Source organism: Hemitrygon akajei, chromosome 19, assembly GCF_048418815.1.
Source record: "Hemitrygon akajei chromosome 19, sHemAka1.3, whole genome shotgun sequence".
NCBI classification, from domain to species: Eukaryota; Metazoa; Chordata; class Chondrichthyes; order Myliobatiformes; family Dasyatidae; genus Hemitrygon; species Hemitrygon akajei.
The window spans coordinates 12,782,437-12,808,151 of record NC_133142.1 but is presented as its reverse complement, the minus strand read 5'-3'; the positions used below and the strand labels follow the sequence as shown (position 1 = coordinate 12,808,151).

The 25,715-nt window shown below is 42.0% G+C and overlaps 1 protein-coding gene and 1 long non-coding RNA gene across 3 annotated transcripts in view; both read right to left on the bottom strand.

The window, feature by feature from the left end:
* The window catches only part of LOC140742098 (uncharacterized), a 90,020-nt gene extending 72,091 nt beyond the window's left edge, over nt 1-17,929 (bottom strand). For both annotated transcript variants that reach the window (XR_012102213.1, XR_012102214.1), the window contains exon 1: nt 17,763-17,929. This is a non-coding gene — a long non-coding RNA (uncharacterized lncRNA). The remainder of the gene's footprint in view (nt 1-17,762) is intronic.
* Nucleotides 17,930-20,077: 2,148 nt separating this feature from the next.
* On the bottom strand, nt 20,078-25,100 carry LOC140741744 (dual specificity protein phosphatase 7-like). Its single transcript, XM_073072093.1, has 3 exons — nt 24,281-25,100; nt 23,101-23,535; nt 20,078-21,986 (listed from the first exon to the last, which is right to left on the bottom strand). The coding sequence occupies exons 1-3, from the start codon at nt 24,669-24,671 to the stop codon at nt 21,679-21,681; spliced, it is 1,134 nt and encodes a 377-aa protein (XP_072928194.1). The 5' UTR covers nt 24,672-25,100; the 3' UTR covers nt 20,078-21,678.
* Nucleotides 25,101-25,715: the final 615 nt, after the last annotated feature.

Sequence of the window (25,715 nt, the reverse complement as noted above, 5' to 3'; positions counted from 1 at the left end):
TTCAGGAGGCAGAGCATTGTTCATGACTTTTGCAGCTGCACGCCAAGAGGCACGTCGTGACAACTTATTTGTCTGTTTGGAGCTGTCTCTCACAACTCAGTCATGGATCTTCCACATGGCAAACTCTCAATGTGGTACGTGCAAGCTCTGACATGTCCTTACAGCCACATAGTTAAGTGCCTCATAATGCAATATGCTAGCAAATTGTGGAGGCCAAGTCATTGGGTATATTTAAAGCGGAGGTTTAGGGAGTCAGTCAGGGAGTCAAAGGTTATCTGAAGAAGGCAGGAGAATGGGATTGAGAGGGATTATAAATCAGCTATGCTAGAATGGCGGAGCAGACTCGATGGGCTGAATGGTCAAATTTCCTTCTGGTCTCGTGATCTAAAGTGCTTCTGCTAAAGGAGCAGTAAGCTGGTAATATCACTGACTGTTTAGTGGAGGTGGTGAGATGTCCACTTGAAGTGGATGGTCAGTGCAAGGTATGACAGTATCAGTCTGCTTGTGTGCTCGGTTTTGACCAGGGAAATCTCACAGCACTCACGGGGTTAATAAGCAGTGTCGCCGGAAGTGGTCTCCCTGCATTCCTTTGTGTTCCTTTCCTTTTTTTTCCCCAAGTTCAAAATTCAAAGTAAATTTATTATCAATTTACATGTGTGTTTTCTAAGATTCAGTTTGTTGCAGGCATTCACAGGAAAAAATACAACAGATTCTGGCGTGGTTCCAGAGAACTAGAAAATTGCAAACATCACTCTACACTTCAAGAAGAGAGGGAGGCAGAAGAAAGGAAATTATAGGCCATTAGCCTGAGCTCAGGGGTTAGGAAGGTGGCGGAGGTGATTATTAAGGATGAAGTTTTGGTGTACTTGGAGGCACATGATAAAATAGGCATAGTCGGCATGGTCTCCTCAAGGGAAAATCTTGCCTGACAAATCTGTTGGAATTCTTTGAGGAAGTAACCAGCAGGATAGACAAAAAAATGGTGAATGTTGTGTATTTGGATTTTCCAAAGGCCTATGTAAAGGTGCCACACATGAGACTGCTTAATAAGATAATAGAGCCCATGGTATTACAGAAAAGATACTAGCTTGGATAAAGCAGTGTCTGATTGGCAGGAGGCAGTGTGGGAATAAAGGGAGCCTTTTCTCAATGGCTATTGGTGACTAGTGCTTTCCGCAAGGACTGCTTCTTTTTACACTGTACATCAATGATTTGGATAACGGAATCGATGGCTTTGTAGCCAAGTTGGCGGACGATATTAAGATAGGTGGAGGGGCAAGTAGTTTTGAGGGAGCAGGGAGGCTTAGAGTAGGAGAATGGACAAATATGTGGCAGATGTAATATCATGTTGTTAAAGTGCACGGTCATACACTTTGGCAGAAGGAATAAAAGAGTAGACCATTTTCTAAATGTAGAGAAAGTTCAAAAGTCTGATGTGCAAAGGGTCTTGGGAGTCCTTGTGCAGGATTTATCACCGTCTGGTATTCGGGAGGGGAGGGGGCTACAGCACAGGATTGAAATAAGCTGCCAGGAGTTGTAAACTCAGTCAGCTCCATCAATGGCACTAGACTCCATAGTATCTAGGACATCTTCAAGGGGCGATGTCTCAGAAAGGCAGCATCTATCATTAAGGACCCACATCTCCCAATCTCACATCCCCGTGTTCTCATTACTACCATCAGAAAGGAGATCCAGGAGTCTGAAGCCACACACTCAGTGACACAGGAACAGCTTCTTCCCCTCTGTCATTCGATTTCTGAATGGACAGTGAATCCAAGAAAACTAGCCGACTACTTTTTTATTTCTATTTTTGCACTGCCTATTCAACTGTTGTGTGTGTGTGTGTGTGTGTGTGTGTGTGTGTGTGTGTGTGTGTGTGTGTGTGTGTGTGTGTGTGTGTGTGTGTGTGTGTGTGTGTGTGTGTGTGTATACTGTAATTCACAGTTCTTTTCTCCTATATCATGTATTGCAAAGGCAACAAATTTCACAGCATATGCCGGTGTTTTTAAACCAGATTCTGGAAACACCTCAGAATGACCTCATGGTATAAACTGCCCAGATGCTCAGGAACATGGTGTCTATTTTGCTTACTGGTGTCTATCACCTCCCTGGAGTTACACCTCTTCTGATTCATAAAGGCTTCGGGTTTGGGTGTGGAACTCAAAACATGTTCTGTACACAGTTCATCATTCCGAGCTTTCAAGAAGGTAAGTAATGAACACGGGTGGTGTGAATGGATTGACAAAGTCCAAGAAATGACATTTTGGTGATAAAAATGAATCACAGGTGTTCAACACCTGCTAGGAATAGCATACAGGAGAGGGGATCTGAATTTCAAGGTTAGGTCCTGCACCTGCCCTCGACCATCAATTATCTGCAAATTAGAATTGGAGGGAAGCATAGGTGTGAAGGCAGACAATTGGAGTTTTAATGGGAGATGAAAGAACTCAGGTCAGGGTGGATTTTCTCACTGGTTATGAAGGAGGCTCAAAAATAGTCTCCCTATGCTTCAAGACTAGGAATTCCAACCTTCTATGTCATGGACCTCTACCAATAACTGAGGGGTTTGTGGACCCGAGGTTGAGAGCCCGTTCTAGACCATGAGCTACAAGGATTAGCTTTATTTGTCACCGGTACATCAAAACATACAGTGAAATGCAGCCTTTGCCTCAACGACCTTCACAGTCTGGATGTGTGCTGGGGGCGGCCCACAAGTGTCACCATGCTTCCGGCAGCAACGTAGCGTGCCCACAGTTTACCAACCCTAACTCATACATCATAGAACATTACAGCACTGAAACAGGCCTTTTGGCCCTTCCTGACTGTGCCAAATCATTTTTCTGCCTAGTCCCACTGACCTGCACCTTGCCCATATCCCTCCATGTACCTGTCCAAGTTTTTCTTAAATGTTAAAAGTGAGCCCGCATTTACCACTTCATCTAGCAGCTCATTCCACACTCCCACCACTGTGCGAAGAAGCCCCCCCAATGTTCCCTTTAAACTTTTACCCCTTCACCCTTAACCCACGTCCTCTGGTTTTTTTCTCCCCTAGCCTCAGTGGAAAAAGCCTGCTTGCATTCACTCTGTCTATACCCATCATAATTTTATATACCTCTATCAAGTCTCCCCTCATTCTTCTATGCTCCTGTTCAACCTTTCTATGTAACTCAGTTTCTCAAGTCCTGGCAACATCCTTGTAAACTTTCTCTGCACTCTTTCAACCTTATTAATATCCTTCCTGTAATTCGGTGACCAAAACTGCAGACAATACTCCAAATTCGGCCTCACCAATGTCTTATACAACCTCACCATAACATTGCAACTCTTATACTCAATACTTTGATTTATAAAGGCCAATGTACTAAAAGCTCTCCTTACTACCCTATCTACCTGTGACGCCACTTTTAGGGAATTTTGTATCTGTATTCCTAGATCCCTCTGTTCTACTGCATTCCTCAGTGCCCTACCATCAACCTTGAATGTTCTACCTTGGTTTTTCCAAACATGGTTTGGAATGCGGGAGGAAATTGAAGCACCTGGAGGATATCTTACGCGCTCACAGGATAAGCACACAAATTCCTCACATACAACGGTGGGAGTTGTACACCTATCACTGGCTCTACAGAGTGTTACACTGACCAGGCTTGAAATGAAGTCACATATTCCAGACGTAAACTTGATAACTGTGGGTCTTGGCTCAGCGAAAAGGAGGTGAATTGACTGGGCAGGGAGTACAAGCGTCAAAAATGGGGAACTGCACGATTGGTCAGCTGCCAGTGCTTGGAATGATTCAGAGACTAATTATCAACCTCTCCACAGGCAGTATAATAGAGGTAAATGGTGGCTGGGTGGGTCTGTACAAACTGAAGATCACAGACCACTGTCATTATTGACTTAAACATCAGCCTCTAGCTTCCATAGCTCCCTGGACAATCAGATATAGGGGCAAAGCTGCAGGAAGAACTCAGTCAGGAGCCTTTCACCCCACTTCTCTTTTAATGTGGCTCCTTTTAATTCTCCTTTCCACACCCACCCCCCAGATTTAGGAATAATGAATGGTCCTCCTAAACAAGGCAGGTGCAGGACTTAACCCTGAAATTCAGACAGCTTTTTCCTTTAGGTCATCCCCCTTTATTAATTAAATAGTTACAATTCAATGTTAATGAGAAACTCGTTTCTTGGCACTTGTGAGTGGATTGGCACATCATACATTTGGGGCTGGCACTTCACAAGCACAAAGTTCAAAGTAAAATTTACTATCAAAGTACACTTATGTCACCATATACAGTACTTATTTGGCAACATGGAGCAGAGAGTGGCTTTGTAAATCTGGCAGGATTAAAGGATGTTGGGAATGGTGAGAGTGTAGCACCACAGGAAGGGTCTGGCAGAGAAGGAATGCCAGGGTGGAGGTAGGCACAGGTGCAGACACACCCAGCCCTGATATACCAGGCAAGGTGCATTGATTCCAAACAACTGATCATTACAGAATATCTCTCTGGTGTTTCCCCACTCTCTCCCCTCTCCCTATCCCCTTCCCACAATCAGTCCACAATAGAGACCCATATCAAAAATCAGGTTTATCATCACTTACATGTCATGATTTTTTTTTTGCAGCAGTACAGTGTAATATATAAAATTACTCTAATACTGTGCAAAAGTCTTGGGCACCCGAGCTATATTTATGTGCCCAAGACTTTACACAGTACTGTACAACCCCGAGATTCATAGGTTGTGGGAACATTTAGTTTAACAGTCTGATGGTTGAGGGGTAGTAACTGTCCCTGAACCTGGTGGTGTGAGTCCTGAGGCTCCTGCATCTTCTTCCTGATGGCAGCAATGAGAAGTGAGCATGGCCTGGGTGCTGAGACACCCTGATGATGGATGCTGCTTTCTTGCGACAGTCTTCCATGTAGATATGCTCAATGGTGGGGAGGGCTTTACCCAAGATGGGCTGGGCTATATTCATCACTTTCTGTAGGGTTTTTCATTCAAGGGCATTAGTGTTTCCATACCAGGCTTTGATGCAGCCGGTCAATATACTTGCCACTACACATCAATAGAAGTTTGTCCGGATTTTAGATGTCATGCCGAATCTTTGCAAACTGCTAAGTAGAGGTGCTGCTATGCTTTCTTCACAACTGTACTCAGATGCTGGGCCAGGGCAGCTCGTGAGTAATTTAAAGTTGCTGACCCTCTCCATCTCTGATGAGGACTAGCTCATGGACCTCTGGTTTTCTTCTGCTGAAGTCAATAATGCATGCACAAACATCACTTTGTACTTTAAAATATTGCAATCGATTTTATGTTACAGAAATCAATCACACCGCATATATTGAAAAAAAAAATGAGGATCATGCAATTGCATTTCAATGTGACTACCTTTGGCCAGTACGACAATTAAAACCATTCAGGGCTGATGGTACCTCATTGGTATTACAGCTTGCATGGCTCTTAAGCAACATAGAACAGGAAGTGGAGCATCAGGTCAGCTTTGTGATTACATGGCAATAATTAACAGCTTAAAAAAAAAATCAGACCCGAATGGATAGCAAATATTGCTGTATATGGGAAAGATTTGTATGGTAAGTGGATGAGGAGAGTGACAACAGTATTACCAGTGTGATTGAAAAGGCCGAGTGTCAGGACCAGAGGTGAGAGTTGCTTGCTGCTCCACAATGTTTACTCTGCACTGAGGCTGAGGCCTGCTCCTGGCTTGGTGCTCGAGGACTCACTTTCATTCTAAATACTATTCACTTACTTTTATCGTTAGCATGATTTTTGTTTCTCCCCCACCCTCTCTGTGCATTGGGTGTTAACCAGTTTTTTTTTAAAGATGGGTTCTTTTGGGTTTATTATGTGGCTAACTGCAAGGAGACAAATGTCAAGGTTGTATAGTGTATACATACTTTGAATATTAGAGTGGTGGAGAGAAAGCATGTCCAGGAGTGAGTGCATAGTGGGTTTAGATTAAAAAAGTAAGGCTGTCATAACACCACTTAGAGGTTTCAACAGGGAGTAACTACTGGAAAAGGAGCAAATTACAGAAGTATGACAAATTATAGGTTGGCAAGTTTAAACATTTTGCTGGGAAGTTTAGACAAAGATGGGTTGATTAAACTTCATTTGGGGCGGCACGATAGCATAGCAATTAGCGCTTTGCTATTACAATTGGGGGCATCGAAGTTTCGAGTTCAAATCTGATGCCCTCTGTAAGAAGTTTCATCCTTCCTGTGAGCGTGTGGATTTCCTCTGGGTGTTCCGGTTTCCTCCCACAGTCCGAAGACACATGGGCTAATAGGTCAATTGGTCATTGTAAACTGTCCCATGATTAGGCTAGGGTTAACACGTGGATTGCTGGGCAGTGTAGCTTGTTGGCCCAGAAGGGCCTGTTCTGTATCTCTAAATTTAAAAAAATAATAGCCATTGCTGACTTTCTACAAAGATAACTTCAGACATTCAAAAGGAACTACTCTTACATAGAGCTGACAGAGGCTCAATGGATAGTTTAATCTATGAATCTTGTTTAATCTTCTATGATTTGGTAACTATTTCTACAGTAACGTACATTTAAACACATTTTTTGCAAGTGTTACACTGTTCAATTAGAGACTACAGCAAAGAACTCAGCTTATTGCTGCTGTGATACAAGCAACAATCCCTTTTATACCCTTTTTAAGCAACATGAGAAGTGTATAAACGTACAAACTATTTTTTTTTAAAAAAAGGAGAAACTGTTCCATGAATCCCTGTATTTGGAGTACAGGTGGCGTGGCTTGACGCTATTACAGCTCAGGGCATTGGAGCTCAGCGTTTCACTCTGGATTCATCTGCAAGGAGCCTGTACGTCCTCCCTGTGCAATGCGGGGGTATTCCCCAGGTCCTCCGGTTTCCTCAAACAGCCTAATGATATACCGGGTAGGTTGATCGTTGTCCCGTGATTAGTGGTCAAGTTGGGTTACGAGGGCAGCGCCGAAGGGCCTGTTCCGCACTGTATCACTAAATAAATAAGACCGCGGTATATGTTTATATGATGCAAGGGAGGATGGTGGGGGGGGGGGGGGGGGGGAGGAGGAAGAGAAGCAGCATAAGCAAATCTGCATTTTAAACTCTCAGGAAAAAAAAACACACACACACCACAGTGTTTCATAATGGCGATGCAGAGGAAACAGATACCAAATCATGGAAGACGGAGACAAGAGGTGAATAAACGCCATGGAAAAGATGAGCGGTGCAACGCCTAATTATTTGAAGCCCAACAAACAGGAGGAAATCTAAAGGCCTCTGAGAATATCCCAAAGCATTTTACAGGCAATGAAGTAATTTTAAAGTGTCATCATTGTTTTAAAATAGGAAAAGCACCAGCTAATTTGCACACATTAGTGTCCAATAAAAAAAAGAACACAATAACCATATAATCAAGGATTAATCATTGGCCAGGATAAAGGATAACTCAATTGCTCTTTTAAAAGGTGCAATCGGCTCTTACGTTCAACTGAGAAAGCACATAGTGCCTCAACTTAACCCTTTATTCAAACAGTGCAGCACTCCGAGTATTGGTCAGTTTGGGCACTGAAGAAAACAGAAGGTGACAAGGAGTTAAGATAAAATGCAAAATAATTCTCATCCGACACAGGTAGCATCTAAAGTGGGGAATAAACTCAATGATTTGGGCTGCGACTCTTCATCGGGATTGAAAGCAAGGAGGGCAGAAGCCAGAATAAGATGGGCACGGGGAGGCAGTACACGTGAAGGGGCGGAGGAATGATGTAAGAAGCTGGGGGTGGATAGGTGGAAGATCCAAAGAAGAAATCTAATAGGAAAGGACAGTGGACCATGAAGGAAAGGAGGAGGAGGGGAGCTAAGTGCGAGGTGATGGGCAGGTGAGAAGGGGTGAGAGGGTAACCAGAATGGGGAACGGAAAATGAGAAGGGAAGAGGGAACGGAATTATCCAAAGTTGGACAATTGACGTCCATGCTGTCAGGCTGGAGGCTACCCAGATGGAATACAAGGTGTTACTCCATTAACCTGAGAATGGCCTCACCGCGGTAGTAGGGAAGGCAATCGATGGACGTGTCAGACCGGGAACCGCAAGTCGAATTGAAAATGGATAGCCACTGGGAGATTCTGCCTTTTGCTGTGGACAGAATGAGTGAGCTGAACAAAACTGTCCACTAATCTACGTCACTAGGCCACACAAGGAGCACTGGACTCCTATGGATATGCAGGTGAAGTGTCGCCTCACCTGTTTGAGGCCTTTAATGGTGGTGAGGAAGGAGGTGTAGGGACAAAGGTTTATTGCCCATTGGCACGACATGGTTAAACTATCTGTTTCTGTCTCCACTGAGGCTAAATGGCCCCCTGAGTATTTTCAGCACTTAGCATCCCACATTCCTGACATCTGCAGTACAGTGCACTCAGATGCTTATATTCTTGACTGCTAAAGCAGACAGCATTCCATCAGCATTTCAGCAATCTTCCTGTAGGTTCATAAAGCAGACTTCAGCCATTGATCCTCTATCAGAGATGTTCGAATCAGTCAAATCCTGATATGTACCACTTAGTAATGCTTCAGCCTCTATTCAAAGTACAACTATAACTCAAAACTTGAAAGTCCAATTAAGTTGGATTTTAAATTTTCCACTGCAATTTGTTTGGCAATCACAAGCATATTAACAGGCCACGCAGCCCACCACATCTTGAATAGCCATCAGGTATCCATCAAAACTAACCCCATTTCCCAGCACTCAGTTCACAGCCTTCTACACAAGTGCTTATCTAAATACTGTCTGAAGTGAGAATACCTGCTGCCTCCATCCCCTCAGGCAGTGCTGTACAGATTTAAAGCAGAGTTTAAAACAAATCTTGCCCAAAATCTCTTATCTCTTCATTAAAGACCACAAGATATAGGAGCAGAATTAGGCCATTTGGCCATCAAGTATGCTCCACCTTTGAACTTACCCTTTATGATAAAAGACTCCTCCACTGTGGAAAAAGTTCAGGTAAACTCATTATCAAAGTACATATGTCACCATATACAACCCAGGGATTCATCTTCTTGTGGGCATACTTACAAACGTTTGTAATAAGTCTATAGAATAATAACCATAACAGAATCGATGAAAGGCCGCCCAACTAGGGTGTTCAACCACTGTGCAGAAGACAACAGACTGTGCAAATACAAAAAGAAACAGAAATAAAAATAAGCAATAAATATTGAGAACATGAGATCCATTGGTTGTTGGAATAGTTCATTTATTTCAGTGAAGTCATCTCCTTTTGTTCAAGAGCTTGATGGTTGAGGGGTTGTATCTGTTCCTGAATCTGGCGTTGCAAGTCTGGAGGCTTTTGTGCCTTCTTCCCGATTGCAGCAGAAAGAAGACAGCATGACTTGGGTGATGTGTGTGCGGTGGGGTGGGTTCCCTGATGATGGATGCTGCCACGTGTCTCACTATCTACCCCAACCTCTGGCCTTTAAATTTTGTATCTCTCATTCAGGCCCCTGAACCTTTTGTACTCCAAGGAAAATCTTTGATGTCTCTCCTCAGATGGAACACCTCAGCCCAGGAAATATCCTGGTGAATAATGTTTGTACCTTAGACTTGTCAATGACCAGAGGTACACATTTAAGATAGGGGACTGAGCAGGGATGTAAGGAAAAATATTTTGACCCAGAGTGTGGTTGGAATCTGATGTAGCAGAGACGACAGAAATTCACAGTAGATTTTAGAAGTGTCTAGATTAATACTTGCATTGCCAAGACGTAGATGGTTTTGAGGCAAGTACTGGTAAATGGGATTTCTAATAGTCACCTGATACATGTACATAATTAGCCAAAGGGTGGACATATGACTCTTATAAACATAGGAAATATTCTGTAAGGCCTCATCAATTTCCAATCAAGACCAGGAAACTCAACATTGATCATAGATTGAATCACAGGGCTGACTTACAAGTCTAAGCTTCCACTACACCGATACTCAAGGAAATACTAAATCTCTTGAAATTAATAGTATAATGTTCCTCAGATTAACTGGTTGATGACAAGTCAAAAAAATAAAAACAGATTTACACAGAACAATAGAGCACAGGAACAGGCCCTTTGGCCCACAATAGTGTGCTGAACCAGCTAAAAATCAAAAACCCCCAAACACTAATCCTTCCTAACTACACCACCTTCCATCTTCCTCACACTCATGTGCTCATCTATACATCTCTTAAAAGCCTCTAATGTTTGTGCCTCCACCACCCTACCAGGCAGCACATTCCAGGCACCCACCATTGAGTAAAACACTTCCCCCTCACATCTCCTTTGAACTTGCTTCCTCTCACCTTTCAAAGCGTGCCCTCTGGTATTAGAAATTTCTAACCTGGGGAAAGAGATGCTCCCTGTCTACTCCATCTACGCCTCAATCTCGTAAACCTCTATCAGATCTCCCCACAGCCTCCGTCGCTCCAAAGAAAACAACTCAAATTTGTCCGGCCTCTCATGATAGCAGATGCCCTCTGAACCATCAACTTCTCCAGCACACTCTCCACAGCCTCAACATTCTTCTTATAGTGGGACGACCAGAACTGTATGCAATACACCAGAGGGAGCCCACTCAGAGTTTGCTCTTTTTTTTATATATAAAAAAAAGTTGCAACATAACCTCTTGACTTTTGAACTCAATGCCTCAACTAATAAAAGCAAGCATTCCATAAACTTTCTTAACCATCCTATCAACCTGTGCAACCACTTCCATGGATCTATGAACTTGGACCCCAAGTCACTCAGCTCAGCAACACTGTTAAGCCAATTGTCCTTTACTGTGTACTGTCTCCTTGTATTTTCCCTATCAATATGCAACTCCTCACATTTATCTAGGTCAAACTCCCATCTTCCTTTTTTTCCTGCCCATATCTGCAATTGATATATATCACACTATATCACACTTTGCCAGTCTTGCACATTATCCACAAATTCACCAATCTTGGTATCATCCACAAACTTACCAACCCAGCTATCTACATTTTCATCCAGGTCATTTATACACATCACAAACAACAGAGATACCACAGAAGCACTTAAGGTAGAGGGTAGTGATTAAAAGGACGTCACCCTGATTAGGAAAGGTGAGAATGCTGTGCTCGACAGAAATGAATGCTAGGATTAATGCCATTTATATGTCTGACAATCTTTCTGGATTTGGACACAGAAGTACGATTTTAAGATTTGAAAATTATGTTTGGTTGGAATTTTACTTCAGAGAAGTGCAGGAAGGCTTGCATAAAGGGCAGTCATTCGAAAAGTAAACCTCCTGGAAAATGAGGAACAAAAGGCTATCCACTCCTTGCCAAATACAAATCTACAAGTGATAGTGAAGCAAAGGGATGGGTAGGCCATGCACACAGACCCGATTAGTAATGCAGGCTAGTTAATAAGATCTAGGGAAAATCATATTAATATTCAGTCCCAGAGGGCAAGGATTGAAAAGCAGAGAAATTATGTTATATTTATATTCAAAATGAGTTAGGCCCCACTTGGAGCAGTATGAACACAGTCTCCATGTAGAGCAACACTCAAGGAGCAGAAATATTTAATGAAATCAAAACAGAACAAGAGTTAAGTACTGGGAAGTTAAACAGACTGGAACTATTTACTCTTAAGGTTGAAGTATCACCTGTCACAGAATGCGAATGAGAGGGGTTTTTACAGCAGGGATGCCGGCAAAGACTTAATAGTCAGAAATGCTGAAGAATCAAATAAGGATTGCAAGAGAACATTTGTTACCAAAGCCTCTGTAAAGTGGGAAACTTCTTGTCAGCGTTTGAGGTGGGCCGCGTGAACACATCTCACAGGATGCTAGACAAGGATAGTAGGTAATGCTGGTTACGGCTCGATATACTAGAGTGGGAAGAGGCAAATGTTGAGCTCAAATATCAGAATAGATCTCCTTGCCAACTGTCTCACTATTGTATACACTATGTGTGGCTGCAATTGTAATACACACAACATAGCACACAAAACGATTTATGTTTGCATGAAGGGTTAGGATTTGCAAGTCAAATGATGCAACTGCTTGAGACAGGATAATGCTTCATCAACTCTTTAAACAAATTGCAGGAAAATGCCCAAGTGCCGGACTTCAGTTGTTCAAAAGTAACAGTATCATTCTTGCAATATGTCCCAAGTAAGGCGAAGGAAGTGAATGAAGAATTGGGGCAAGAGCCGGAATTCGGAGTTGGTGTCAGAGTACTCAGAGGTCAAAGGCTGGTGATCCCCAATTAGGAAAACCAGGTCAGAAGGCACCGAGGGCAAAGAGCAATGCTCAAGCACCAAGGTCAGCAGGCTCTAATGGCCAATCACACCCTCAGGTCAATGAGTTCCAGAGTCAGAAGTCAGTAAGAGCCAGGAGATCAAGGCCTAGAGGTCAACGTCCTGTGATCGGTGAGTCCTGCAGTCAATACTCAGAGGTCAGCAAAGTCCAGAGATTGAAGACTCACTTCAGTGAGTCCGGAGATTGAAGCCAGAGGACAGTGAGTCCTGGGGTCAATACCCAGCGGTCAGAAACAGCAAGTCCAGAGGTCAAAGCCCTAAATCAGCAGGTCCGGAGGTTGTGGCCTGACAATCAAAGCCCCTCAGTCAGAGGCCTGATATCTGAGAGACAGAGTCCGGGTCTAAGGACTGAAGGTTAGAGGTCTGGTGAAGACCTATCCTGGGATTAGGGGAATGTGTGTGTCTGTTGAAAGGGTGGGGAGGGGGCTTGTTTTGCTGCTGCTGTTGCTTGTGTTCTTCCGCCAAACATTGCAGGCATGTTATGTTGGTGCTGGAACATGTGGCAACACTTGCAGGCTGCCTTCAGAACATCCTTAGGTTGTGTTGGTTGTTAACACAAATGATGCATCTCACTGCATGTTTCGATAAATAAATCTGAAAGTACCCAAGATCTAAATTTAGACTTCTATCTTTGAGGCATACTGTTGGTGCAATCTGATTGTAATGCAGGGCTTTATAACGCATAATGTTTGTAAGGATTTTCCTAAACCATCTGCTCTCCAGTTCTACATTTCAAGAAAATTTTGATTCTTCAGCAACTCACAAGGGGGAACTTCAATGGAAAATGGTATGGAGGCAATAAGGAGAAAGGAACAGGGATAGTATCCTTAGGGCAGGGCTTTCAACCCATTTTATGCCATGGACGTCTACCATTAAGCGAGGGGTCTGTGGGCCCAGGTTGGGAATGCTGACTTGGGGCCATTCTTAACCAGGTCCCAGTGACTGATCAGCACTACTAGAACTCCTCCCCCCTCCCCGAAGCAGAAGCACTCACTATCTTTTCACTTGCCATGGAACCAGAGGTAGCTGAAGTGGATGGCGGGACCGAGATACATCCCTTCCAAAGGAGGACGGCGGTGCTCCTACCTTCTACTAGCCTGCAGGTCACCCTTGGGCAAGGTGTAGTGCCTGCTTAGTCCCCCAATCAGGATCAGGTGAAGCCATGGGAGCACGTGGTGGATGGTCTATGAACAGCTAGTGCACATCACAAATCCTGGTTATGTGACCCCTGACATCAGGAAGACAATCTCTGAAGAGTACTGATCATAGCTGGGGGTCATCCATCTTGTAAAGACATTGCCCAGAAGGTGGCAATGGCAAACCATTTCTGTAGCGGAATTTACCAAGAACGATGATGGTCGTGGAAAGACCACGTCATACAACGTGGCACATAATGAATGAACGAGTGCCTACCAATGTGACAGAAATCACAGAAAGTTAAGAGGGTTTTTGATGAGTGACAGTATGCTTACTTAAAGTGATTATAAATGCAAACATGAGGAAATCTGCAGATGCTGGAAATTCAAGCAACACACGCACACACAAAATGCTGGCAGAACGTAGCAGGCCAGGCAGCATATACAGGAAGAAGCACTGTCGACATTTCGGGCCTGAAACGTCCTGACGAAGGGTCTCGGGCCGAAACACTGACAGTGCTTCTTCCTATAAATGCTGCCCGGCCTGCTGCGTTCCACCAGCATTTAAAGTAATTATACTTCCCCCCCCCCCCCCCCCCCCCCTTCCAAAATAAATATATGACAACAGATAATAAAACTGCATCAAATAATGTGCAGGATAGCCATTGCTTGGCTCCAACACAAATTCATAAAGGTCTTATCTGCACATTCACAACCCACACTAATTTCTAAGAGCTCAATATTCAAGCGTGGCTTTCACAGCTAACAGTACCAGACCAAAGCTCACTGTGACCAATATACTGCATGCAATTTGAAAGAGCCTCAGCCTGTTAGATCATGAGTATAAGTACTCAAGAGGCTAGCACACTCATGCCAGGGAAGGATTCTGCTCTCAATCTGCGGAGGTAAATTTAGGATGGAAATATTATTTACAATAAACAGGGGATTATAAAAGCAGCTCATATAGAAAAAATACACAATCCTCCTGTATATATAATATTCTGCCAGTGCTTAAAATATCTTCAGATTTTAATTTACATATTCTTAAGCCTACATACAACCACCACACTGCCAGTAGCCATTTTATATAAAACTATTCCCCGACACCTGTGCCAGCTGCAAGTGAAGTGCAGCTACAGTAAGGGCTGATTTTCGCCTTGATCTTTCCACCATCCTCAGAGAGCATCATGTCTGACCGGGACAGCCATAATTGCTCAGAATTTCGGTGTGGAAAAACACTGCCGGAACAAACCAGCTGCACAAGGGATAAACCAGGCTAGCATCTTTTTTTTTTTAAAAAAAAAGCATCTGAGGGGGAGGAAAAAAAAACCTCAAATCATTTTTGAATTGGGTTCTCTAATGAAGTTAGCATGAATAATTATTGCCAACTCTTATCATAAGCACATCAATGACACTGGCAATATTTCAAGATTTACCTAGGACAGAACACTCCAAGCGCTTATATAAAACAATGAAGCACTTGGTTAATAGTTGATGCAGCTCAGCTACAAATGCACATGACTGCTAGCTGTGGATCAAACCACACCTGAGTCAGGGGCTATGGGGTCAAGTCTTTGATTACAAAAGCTGTGTTGCAATTTGCTCTCTGTACTGGAAGGATGGCCAACACTGCTTTTTAAAAAAAATCTGATGTGAAACTGAAGGCCCCTCTCATCCCTCAAGCAGAAGGAACAATAAAATGTCACTATACTTTTTCCAAACAAGAGCAGGGACCACTTTTAATATTTATCAGCTAAAAAACAAAAAAATTGATTATCAGTTACTTGCATTGCCATATTTCGAACAATACTATAGTGAATACAGTAGGACATCCGGAAAGGCTTAAGTAAGATGCAAAAAAAAAATTGCCTCCTTATATTATCAGCCAATGTGACATATGCACCAAACTAAATGCAATCATTGACCCTAGGTTAGTTCACTTGTGAGTATTCAAACAGCTTTCAAAATATTTTAATGTGTATCCTCCCTTCCCCCCCCCCCCCCAAAATATGGGCAAGCAAAAAGCAGCACATTTTAAACCCTCTAGCAATTCAGCCTGGACAGGATTTAGAAAACTCGTTCTACTGACATAATCTCCCCTTTCACCCATCACTTTTTGTTGAGCTTGAAGAGTGCCAACTTCTGGTCTTCAATCAATGATCTCCATCTCAGCGCTTTAACTGTCTTCAACTTTACATGTGTTGAAACATCTGATGCTTCCTGTTGTTTGCTCTTTATGAGCAACTGCATTTTGACAGTCACCATAATATGGATACAACACACTGATGATATAGCAAGCAACTATAGCCCCATCTAATGAAAGTGACTAGGACCAAGTACACAAAAAAAAACCCAAAATGGTACTCACACATCTATCCCTTTGGTAACACCATCTGATCACTGTCCCTGCACACAATCTAATATTAACGGCATATTCTTTGCAAGAGTTTTTAAAACCTTGAGAAAAACATTCTTTAAACAACTAGCTGTAATCTAGTATACTGTCAGTCCTCTCCGTATTAAAAGCCAATAGGTCAAAGACTCAATGTTGACCGGCAGACCAGGGTTGTTCTCATCTCCCTCAAACTCCATCAAAGTGAAGCCACTTTATTAAAATTTGCTACCAAATGTCACAAGGAAAAGAGACTGTTCCTCACATTTACAACTTTTAATTGAGAATAATATTCTCAATAGTAAATTCCATGAAAGGTGACAAATTATCAATTACAAAAGTTGTAGTTGATCTTAGAATGTCACCTTTACTTCTGAATGGGCATTGAACCTACAAACACTACCTCAATATTTTTTTTAAAATTTCTTGCACTACTAGTTAACATACATTATACTTGCTGTAATAGTTTTTTTCCCTCTTTTATGTATTGCGAAATACTGCTGCCACAAAGTTAACAAATTTCACAACTTCTTAAACCTGATTGATCTTTTTATAAACTTTTATCATCTCCTTCCCCCATTGTGCAGATTATTAACTTCAGATAAAGTGACTATTTAAATTAAAAAATTGCATCTACATTTCCTGAACCTTCCCAGCATGTTTCTTAACATGTATCAAACTTGAGTTTAAAAAAAATTCTGCAAATCTGTGCTTGTTGATGTTTTTAAAAAAAATCTAGACTTCGTAATTACCCGCAAATCCCACTTTTCTTAATAACAAAGTTCCTTATTTCAATCAATAGATCCTTTTGAGTATTCATAGACAGGATTGAGTCAGTCTGTGTAAATGGAAAAACATCAACTTCATAGCAAATGGAATTTTCATCAAATAAAAACACAACTTAAACGTATGACTGTGGGATAAAGTTACATACCAAGGCTGAGCTAGAAAGTTCATTTCATTTCAAGCTATGAAACTACAATTTCACCCTCTAAATATCTACAATTTTAAAAAAAATGCAGTAAGCGTCAACTGGCTCTAACGCAGACCAAGGAGGCATTGCTTGATTGAGCTTGAGAAGTCTGATTTCTATTTAAGAGATTGAGGTTGCCTTTGGGCATTTGAATTGTTCCTTGAAAATACAAATTTAAAAACATTAAAAACTCCCTTTGACAAGAAACAAAAAAAAAGATAATTTCATCACATATTTGAGTCTTGGACCACTGACAACACCTGAAATACATTTTAATTCAGCTGACAGTAAATTGGATTGGTAGCCTGTTTTACTTGGAAGCAATGATGTCTGGAGTTTCTGGGTCACAAGCCAGAAATTCTGGTTTACGAGCCCAAGTAGTCAGTTAAGTTGATCTGAGAAAGGAGCGGAAATGGCAACTGGGTGCAGAGATTTTCCAAAATACGCAAAACTTGAAGAACACCCTTTATACACATGTAGGTAAATATATATATATATATATATATTTTTAAAAATCAAGTAGGTGGAGAGAGAAGAGTGAAAAAATGAGAGAAGGAGGAGACAAAAAGAAAATAACAAAACAAGACATTAAGAGTCACAAAGAGAAATAAATTTTGATCCATTGCTTCCATCGATAAGAATGGTACAACAGAGCTACTAGGCCAAATTATCTCGAGTGAAATAGAAATAGTCTGCATTTTCTCATTAAAGTTAACCAGTCACACTAGCTTTTCAAATGATTGTGTAAAATTATGAAATACTGTAGTAGGAATGAGACAGCATGTTATGCTGTTCAGATAAAATCTAATATTCATAACAGGAAGAAACTACTCTAGATATCAGAGGCAGTAGTAAAAGCAAAAACAAGACAGTAGTCGACACCATCTCAGGGAAAAAAAAATACAAATGCGCGTCAATGAAAAGCAACAGTAGCAACTTACACAGCAGATTTGTGTGACACCCTTGAAAGTTTCGGAGTACCTCTCTGGCTGAAGGAGGAAGGGAAACTTTAGTGGCAAGCAGGATCGGAAGTTAGTCAGTCACATGGCGTACTTTGGAAACCACAAATGATACAGGAAGATAACAACACAGCTGACCTTCTGGCAGTCTCACTGTAGATAAATAGCATACATCCTCTAGACAGAAGCATTCAACTCCCGGAGTTCTAGTTACCACCAGCATTGTTTTAAAAGGTTAAGCTACACTTCTGCATTTATTTTATGGCAGATTTAGCCCTTGGACGGTTATCTTTTTCTTTGTCATAAAAATAATCAGTTCTGTTTTTTGTTGATAGTGGGGAGGGGAGTGGAATGTTATGTTATTATTTTTACTGGTAACTGTGACGCTACCCCTTTCCTGCCCAAGGACCTCAGCAGCTTTGTGACCCTGGTCACAGTACAACACCTCGGGATATTAGTGAATATACAAGCACCCTTCAAGGAACATCTACAACCATCAAGTACTTTGAAAGCAAGCTTACAATCTATTAAATATTCACTTTAGCAAAATTTGCTTCTGCTGTGGATGGTGAGAATTCACTAACCCCAGTGGCTAGATCCAACTTGTTTAATGCAGTACTGTTTAGGCTTATAAAAATTTGTTCAATTAAGTAACAGAGGACATAATGACAACAACATAGAAAAGCAAAAACATATTACATATTGCTTTGAACTGAACTGCTTTGGTGCCAAAAAAAGTGACAATTTCCAAATCCGACATGACAGACAGCTGGACATAGCCAATGGCAGTTAGATGAAGAGACCACAACTCGTTTTAGACGAATTTAAGTTTTTAAATCAAATAATCAAGTACTTGATGCAAGTTAGAGCAATAACTTTCCCCATTATGAAATACACCCCAAGACTAAGTTCTTTTTCAATTGCTATTGTTGGGGCTCCTTTACCATAAGATGCCAATACTATCAAAAGTGTATACATAAACACAATTTATGTTTAACCTGGCAGCACGAGCATGCATTTAAATCTGCAATTTCTTTTGCTACAAAAGTGAATTACGATTGGATCTTAATGCTGTTTACAACAGGCTAATTAGCAGTTTTCCCAAAAAGAACATAGTACTGGCAGGCACTGGCTCATACAAGTACTTATTCTTGAGTCCTCAAATCTTTTGCCCCTTCAGCTCCTTTCACGGCTGAATCCAGAAGTGAAAAAGTATGCCCCACCATCTCTAGAGAAAATCTCAGCCCCCATTAATGAGACAATCCAAGTGGAGCTGGTGAGGTTTCAGCTAAGAATGTCTAACAGTACCCTTCCTCGAATCCCCAGTAAACCAAAGTTTACTGTGCATCAAAAAGTTCAAAAACCTCAACATAAATTTATTAACCAAGTGCATATATGTCACCAGAAGCTACCCCGAGATTTGTTTTCTTGCATCATTCACGGTAAATAGAAGAAACGCAATAGAATCAATAAAAACAGCACACAACCAAAGGCAGACATATGCAACAACCAATGTGGGGAGGGGTGGAAAACAAACAGCAAAGTCAAATAATGACAATAAATGTCAAGAACATGAGTTGTAGAGTCCTTGAAAGGGAGTCTATAGGTTGTGGAATCAGTTCATTATTGAGGTGAATGAGGTTATCCCCACTGGTTCAGGATAGTTAATGGCTGTAAGGTTAAAAATTGTTCCTGCACCTGTGGCTCCTGTACCACCTTCTTGACAGCAGCAGCAGCAGGACAGAATGGCCCGGAGGGTGGGGGGTCCTCATGGATACTGTGTTACTTCGACGGCACTCCTTGTCGATGTGCTCAGTAGAATGTGACTGTACCAGCACTGATGAGACTAATACACTTAACTTGTATTATTCCTTCCCCAAGGAGATAGCTTCTAAATGGCCAATACCAAATACTGTAATGTGCAGTAGGCAGAGGCAAAAGATTAATTTAAAAGCGTTAAATTAGAGAACAAAGAGCAGAACAAAATACCAGCAAAAAAAAATGTTTATCAAGCAAAAGGAAGTTAGGCCAATGGTTCCAAATTAGGAAAGCAGTTAGAAATTGTGAAACTGAATACCAGTTGATGACTGTAACAAACTAGTTTGCTAATGGCCCTCAGGGAAGGAAATGTCACACCTTTAATATAGTCTGGGCAAAAAATGTAACTCCACTCCATTAGTGTGTGGTTGACTCTTCATGCCGCAAGGCAGCAAAAACAGGGAAAAATAACCATACTAATGTTGCCCTCATCACAACACTTTAAAATAAAGTGGACGCAGAAACAGCGACACAGCATCTAAAGAAAAAATAATTCAATATTTATTTGAAGTATAAACATGTGTTGTATTGGTTCAGAATACTATACAATATAGAGTTTTTCCTTCATAATCAGAAAGCAAAAACTACCCTCTACCAAGCTCATATTGAAACACATATGCATCTCAACCATGTACAGCACAAAAGCTTTACAAATCCACTCAGCTGTAACACGATAACTGATGCATTTCCATCATCCCTGAAAAGTCCTCAGTGAGGTAAGTTGCAAGATGATCCATTTAGTAATGAACCGATTTTCTCCCTCCCCCAAATAATGCCTGTGTTCTTGTAACTGTTAAACCCTCTTTGTATCTTACACGGTCACACTGACATACCTCCACATAAAAGGCTATGAAAATTGGACAATTTTTAAAAAAAAAAGAAACAGAATGCACAAAAAGAAATTGCAGAAATTTGGACCCAAAAAGCTTCGGTTATCAATACAAATTATGTTTCATAAGTATTTCTAATACCAAGCATTTCAGTGGATTTATACTACAAAACAAAAACAAAAATGCTGAAATAGATTACAAGGTCAGCCAAGGTTGAAGTCTTAGACGATTTTCCACCCAAGCGTAACACTGCAGTAATCTTCGTTTCCTTGCAGCTCAATAAGGTTTCTATTTCAACTTTGTCTGGGACCTCAGAGTAGCAGCAACAGTTAAAAAGAGTTCAGTATGTAGTATGCAAGATAAGTGCTGGCATCTACAATTACTTCCCACTGACAGACTGACCTGGATCAGATTTAACCCAGCTGTTTAACATTAATCATTGCCTGCGACTCTGCAGAGCCAGGGCAACCTCAAGCATGCTGTAAAGAAATTGGCTTAGGACTTCAAACAGTCCATCTTCTTCAGCTTAAGCACTTAGAGAAAACAAATTTAAAATTGTATTCTTGCAATGCTAACCTCCCTTCAGAACTCAATGTACGGTCCAGGTAACATCCAGGTCTGTCCCATTCACATTTGCCAGATGCCTGCCACAATGAAGTGTGTCCATCATCTCTGTGGAGTACCAGTGAAGTGCCATGACTCAGAGGCTTCACAACTGTGCAAACTGCATTAGGTCAACAAATAACATAGAAAACAATCAAAAAAATGTGATTGAACAATAACTGTTTGTACAACAGTCCGGTTATTAAGAGGGAAAAATGCAGCAACCCTACACTTTGTAGAGTAAAGCTTCCTCAAAATGTAAAAACGAGGGTACTGGGGATGGCACCTTCCTGCAGATGTCCAAGTGCCCAAGTCTTTTTCATCACATTTAGCTAACAGGTCTGTAGTGGATTCATTGCCTGCCTGAGTGCTCGACAACGTCAGATGTCACAGCATGTAACTGCACTCTGAAAACTATTCTTCCCATAAACTTTAATACCCTTCAAAACTGAAAACTCACTCTTCAGTGAACCTCAGTTTATTCCCCCCGATCATTATTATCAGGGTGATATGAGATAGCAAGCACATTCTCCAAGCAGTGATCAGATTCATCAACCTGGTCAGACCAGTCTTTCCCCCCCCAAGATCACCTGATAGCAAGCTTTTCAAATGGTAGTCGTTTTAAAGATTTGCACATGTCCTTTTCTTCATGTCGACTCAAGAGATTCCAACTGGAAAACATTGTGATTGGTAGGAGTGGTGAAATACAGCTGTTCTTTAGGAGCCCTGTTGTCACAAGGACTTGTAAGTCCCAGAGTCCTTTCAAAGTCTAAAAGCTGCCCCATGAAGTTGAAGTTCGGAGAGATGTTGGACTTTTTCCTTTTCACAAAATCATAAGCATCATTCAGTGAAAGGTTCAATTTCTGCATGAGATATGCAACAGTCACAGTGACTGACCTGCTAATCCCAGCTAGGCAGTGAACCAGTATGCCACACTTCTTGGATCGAGCTTCATCTGTCCCAAAATAAATAAAAATATTCATTAAATCTTGTATCCCATTTACAGAACCGCTCCACATTATTTAATCAATGTTAATAAACTGGCTCAAGAGGTTCTAAATAGTTCTAGAATTTTAAGCATTGACAATAATAATTTGCTAATTTGATCGACACTTAGGAAGCCCCAGGAATAACTTTAAACAATTTTCTGTCGGAGTGTCAATAAAGCTGTATCTGTCCCCTCACTAACATAAAAATGAACGCAGCTCAAGAATGCAAGCTGTAGGAGTATTAGAAATACATACTATCTTAAGTCAAGGTCTGATCATGCAATTAAATAACTAAAATAAATGCCTCAATTACAAGCACACTACAGGAATTGTACTTTTATTCACCTAATCTTGCTGAAAGTGACTGCAAAGTCAGCCATTTGGATTAATTAGGTATAGTGTTCAAATGTCTCAGTTTTGTCATAAATAGAAAATGCGAAGGGGCATTTCTCTTCTAATCAAGTATGTTGCACTGCAATTGACAACAAATACAGCAAAAAAAAACCCCACTCCTGCATGCAATTCTATGACTAAAATCAGCTGCTTGACCAAGGAGCAGAAATAAAGGTGTGATAACTTTAAAATAGATACAGAAAGAAAAAACTGGCTATTTTTTGTTAAAGGGGGAACATCAGACGAGACACCAATATCGTCTAAATGTAAAATCATCGTATCCTTACAGCAAAAAAAAACTTTTAATTTATAGAGATTTTTTTCAAACTTATCAAGACTATTAAAATGTTCATTGTCATATTCAACTATAAGTGGACTAGCTACATAAAGCACGTTTCCAACACAATAACATGGCCACTACTGGGCAATCTCCAAATATTAGCATTTCTGCTGCCTTTAGTACTTTTCAAATCCAAACTTTAGTATGCACTTCAGTACATTTGGGTCTTTCAGGACGTCAGGCTACAGTAACTTACCCATTAGACGGCACGGGTAACAACAGATAACCAAATATACACAAATAGAGCAGTCAAATTAACTGATTACAGCTTAAAACAACTTTATTCAACTCTGAGCGGTTACTACAAATGCAAAACTTTATACAAACAAAAGGAAGAATACGCTTACCGATGAACGAAATAGCTTCAGGGAAAAACTGTGAAAGATTCTGGCTCCAGTGATCTGAAATTGGAATCTGCTTATACTTAAACTGCCCGTCGTTCTCAAACATGTTGGGAAGATTAGGGGTTACATTCAGGATATACTTGATGCCATACTTTCCTAGGACATCCAGGTTCGTCGAATCTTTGGCACAGCCGAGGTACAAGTACGGCAGGATCTGGACGGGGAAGGCGGGCTGGTTATTGGGCAGAGGACTCCCCTCGGACTCGGTCGCGCTGTTGGGCTCCCGATCGGCGTCGGATTCCCCGTCCGAGCAGTCGGAACTTATTCGCAGCCCTCCCAGTCCCAGCACGGACACGGGGGGAGAGTTGCTGGGGCAAGAACAGTCCAGGTTGGTCTCGCAGTGCTCGAGGTATTCGGTTTGAAACTTGTTGAAGCCCCCTGTGACAACGAGGGGAAGAAAGAGAGAGAGAGAAAAAAAAGTTGTAAACAGGACGAGGGCAGATTTGACACTTCATGGCACCACCCTATTCACCACTCCCAAATCATACAAAAGTTAGAAATCCGGCAATTCATGCCCCATGCCGCAAAACCCCCTCTCCCCCCGTAATATTTATCCATTCATGAAAACTGGGATTTTACTCAAGCAAGACAACATGGCGGAGCCATTTTGGTGGAAAGTTGTTTCACTTCTCTCCCTCCCTTGGAGCAGTTCACTTCCACAATCCTCCAAGGTTCCTGAACCGTAAAACTACTTTTTGTACATATATGAAAAAGTCTGAAGGCGCAAGCAGACTAGTTTTAAAGGAAAAGAAAACAAGTTCTGCTGCCCCAAATCGAGCCTTCCCAAACCAACAATTAAATAAATAAATGCCCGCATGGAATGAGATTTGACTTTTCAACTCAGCCACTGAGGAAAGTTAACCGGCCCGCTTTACAGAAGGAATGTGACTCAAATGTTAAAAAAGCACAAACTTGGTCATGGGAGGGGGTTGGTGGTGGAGGGAGTTACTTCACTTTAAAAAAAATATCTGGGATAGATTGTGTTGCGAATGAGAATCGCGCACACCCCCCCCCCCCCCCCACCCGCGCCAGAAAGTTCGGCCAAGAAACCTTCCAGAAGCAAATAAATAAAAATTACATCTTGTCACAAATCTAAAGGGGGGAAAAAAGTTTGCAGCCTTACCCTCCAGGTAATAAGCTTTACAGCCATCGTCTCTCAGTTTCTGTAGCAACAACCCCAGGACAGAACTCGTTCCATTTTCGTGCCAATCGATCGTGCACTCGTCGTAGAGGATAACCGTGTCGGTCTTGCACCGTTTCACGAATTTTTCCTTGTCTTCGTTGTTGGGGATCAGCGACTTGATGGGCAGGTTGCCCTTCTTCAGCCTCCTGAGCATCAGCCCCGGGATGACCACATTGATAGCCGAGTCGATGTGCGAGGACTCGTAGAGCTCGTGGGATCGGCAGTCAAGCAGTAGCAGGCTGGCATCCCCGGATTCCAGCTGCTCTTGAAGCCAGTCGACACTCTTGTTCATCGCCATGGCCGAGGTAGCACAAAAAAGCTGATTTTTCATGAGGAAAACCTTTTAAGGGAAAAGCCGACGGGGCCAATTTCGTCCTCCGAGCTACAGCGTTGCCCCGACAGCGGAAAAAAAAGGCACAAGTCCAACGCAATCGTCTCGCGTGTTCCTTATGAGGGGAGCTAAAAAATCTTGCTCTGAAGACCGTCGTAGTGAAAATGCACAACCAATTCCACTGTAAGAAGGTACGGGGAGATGATTAGCAGCAGGGACCCCCACTTGAAACTACGTGTCCTATCTCGCTGGTCTTCATTCACCATCTCCCGTGTGTATGGCGCTAGTACTGAAGCACTGGGTCAGCGCCACCGATTCCACCGGTGTGTTAATTTTTCTCCTCCCTCCCAAATGCTCAACACACCGAGTTAAGGCAGCGAGGCGGCGTGACGCATCCTGACTGACAGTTCCCTCCGCCACAAGCGACCTGACGTTCCGCGCCTGCCTCTCCGCCAATTGGCGATACCGCCCTGGGTCATTGAGCCAATCAGCACCAAGGAAACTGGCGCACCGCCTCCTTCCCATTGTTACATTGAATTAGAAGTGTGTAGCAAAAGTTGCGGACGAATGAGAGGCAGTCAACGTCACGTTTCTATGGTAGCGGACCTGCCATATCTCCTTGTTTGGGTTTGGAAAGCGCGGGGTTGGTGCGAGTCAATGAGTAACTAGCCCGTGCAGTCTTATTAATGAAAGTACAGGAAGGAGACCTTCATCACAGTAACAAATCTGGACAATAAAACAATTAATTAACCTAATCTCCGCGTAACTCTGCGAAAAGTGCCTGGGGATCCTCTGACATTTCACTCAAGTCAGTTAAAAAGTTGGAAGGCGCAATTCAAGGCAGGCGCACAGCACTGCCCGCAGTCAAAGGGCAGATGTGCAAAATAAATAATTTCTAAAAATGATCCCGCTCAAGGAACTGGTGTCAGTATACTTGTTTTGACCCATCTCCAGGGAGTTTCAAAACTGCTTCCTGCAGCGGATGACTATAATGCGATTTCCTGTAAAACAATCTGAAACACGATCCATAACCAGGATTAGCAA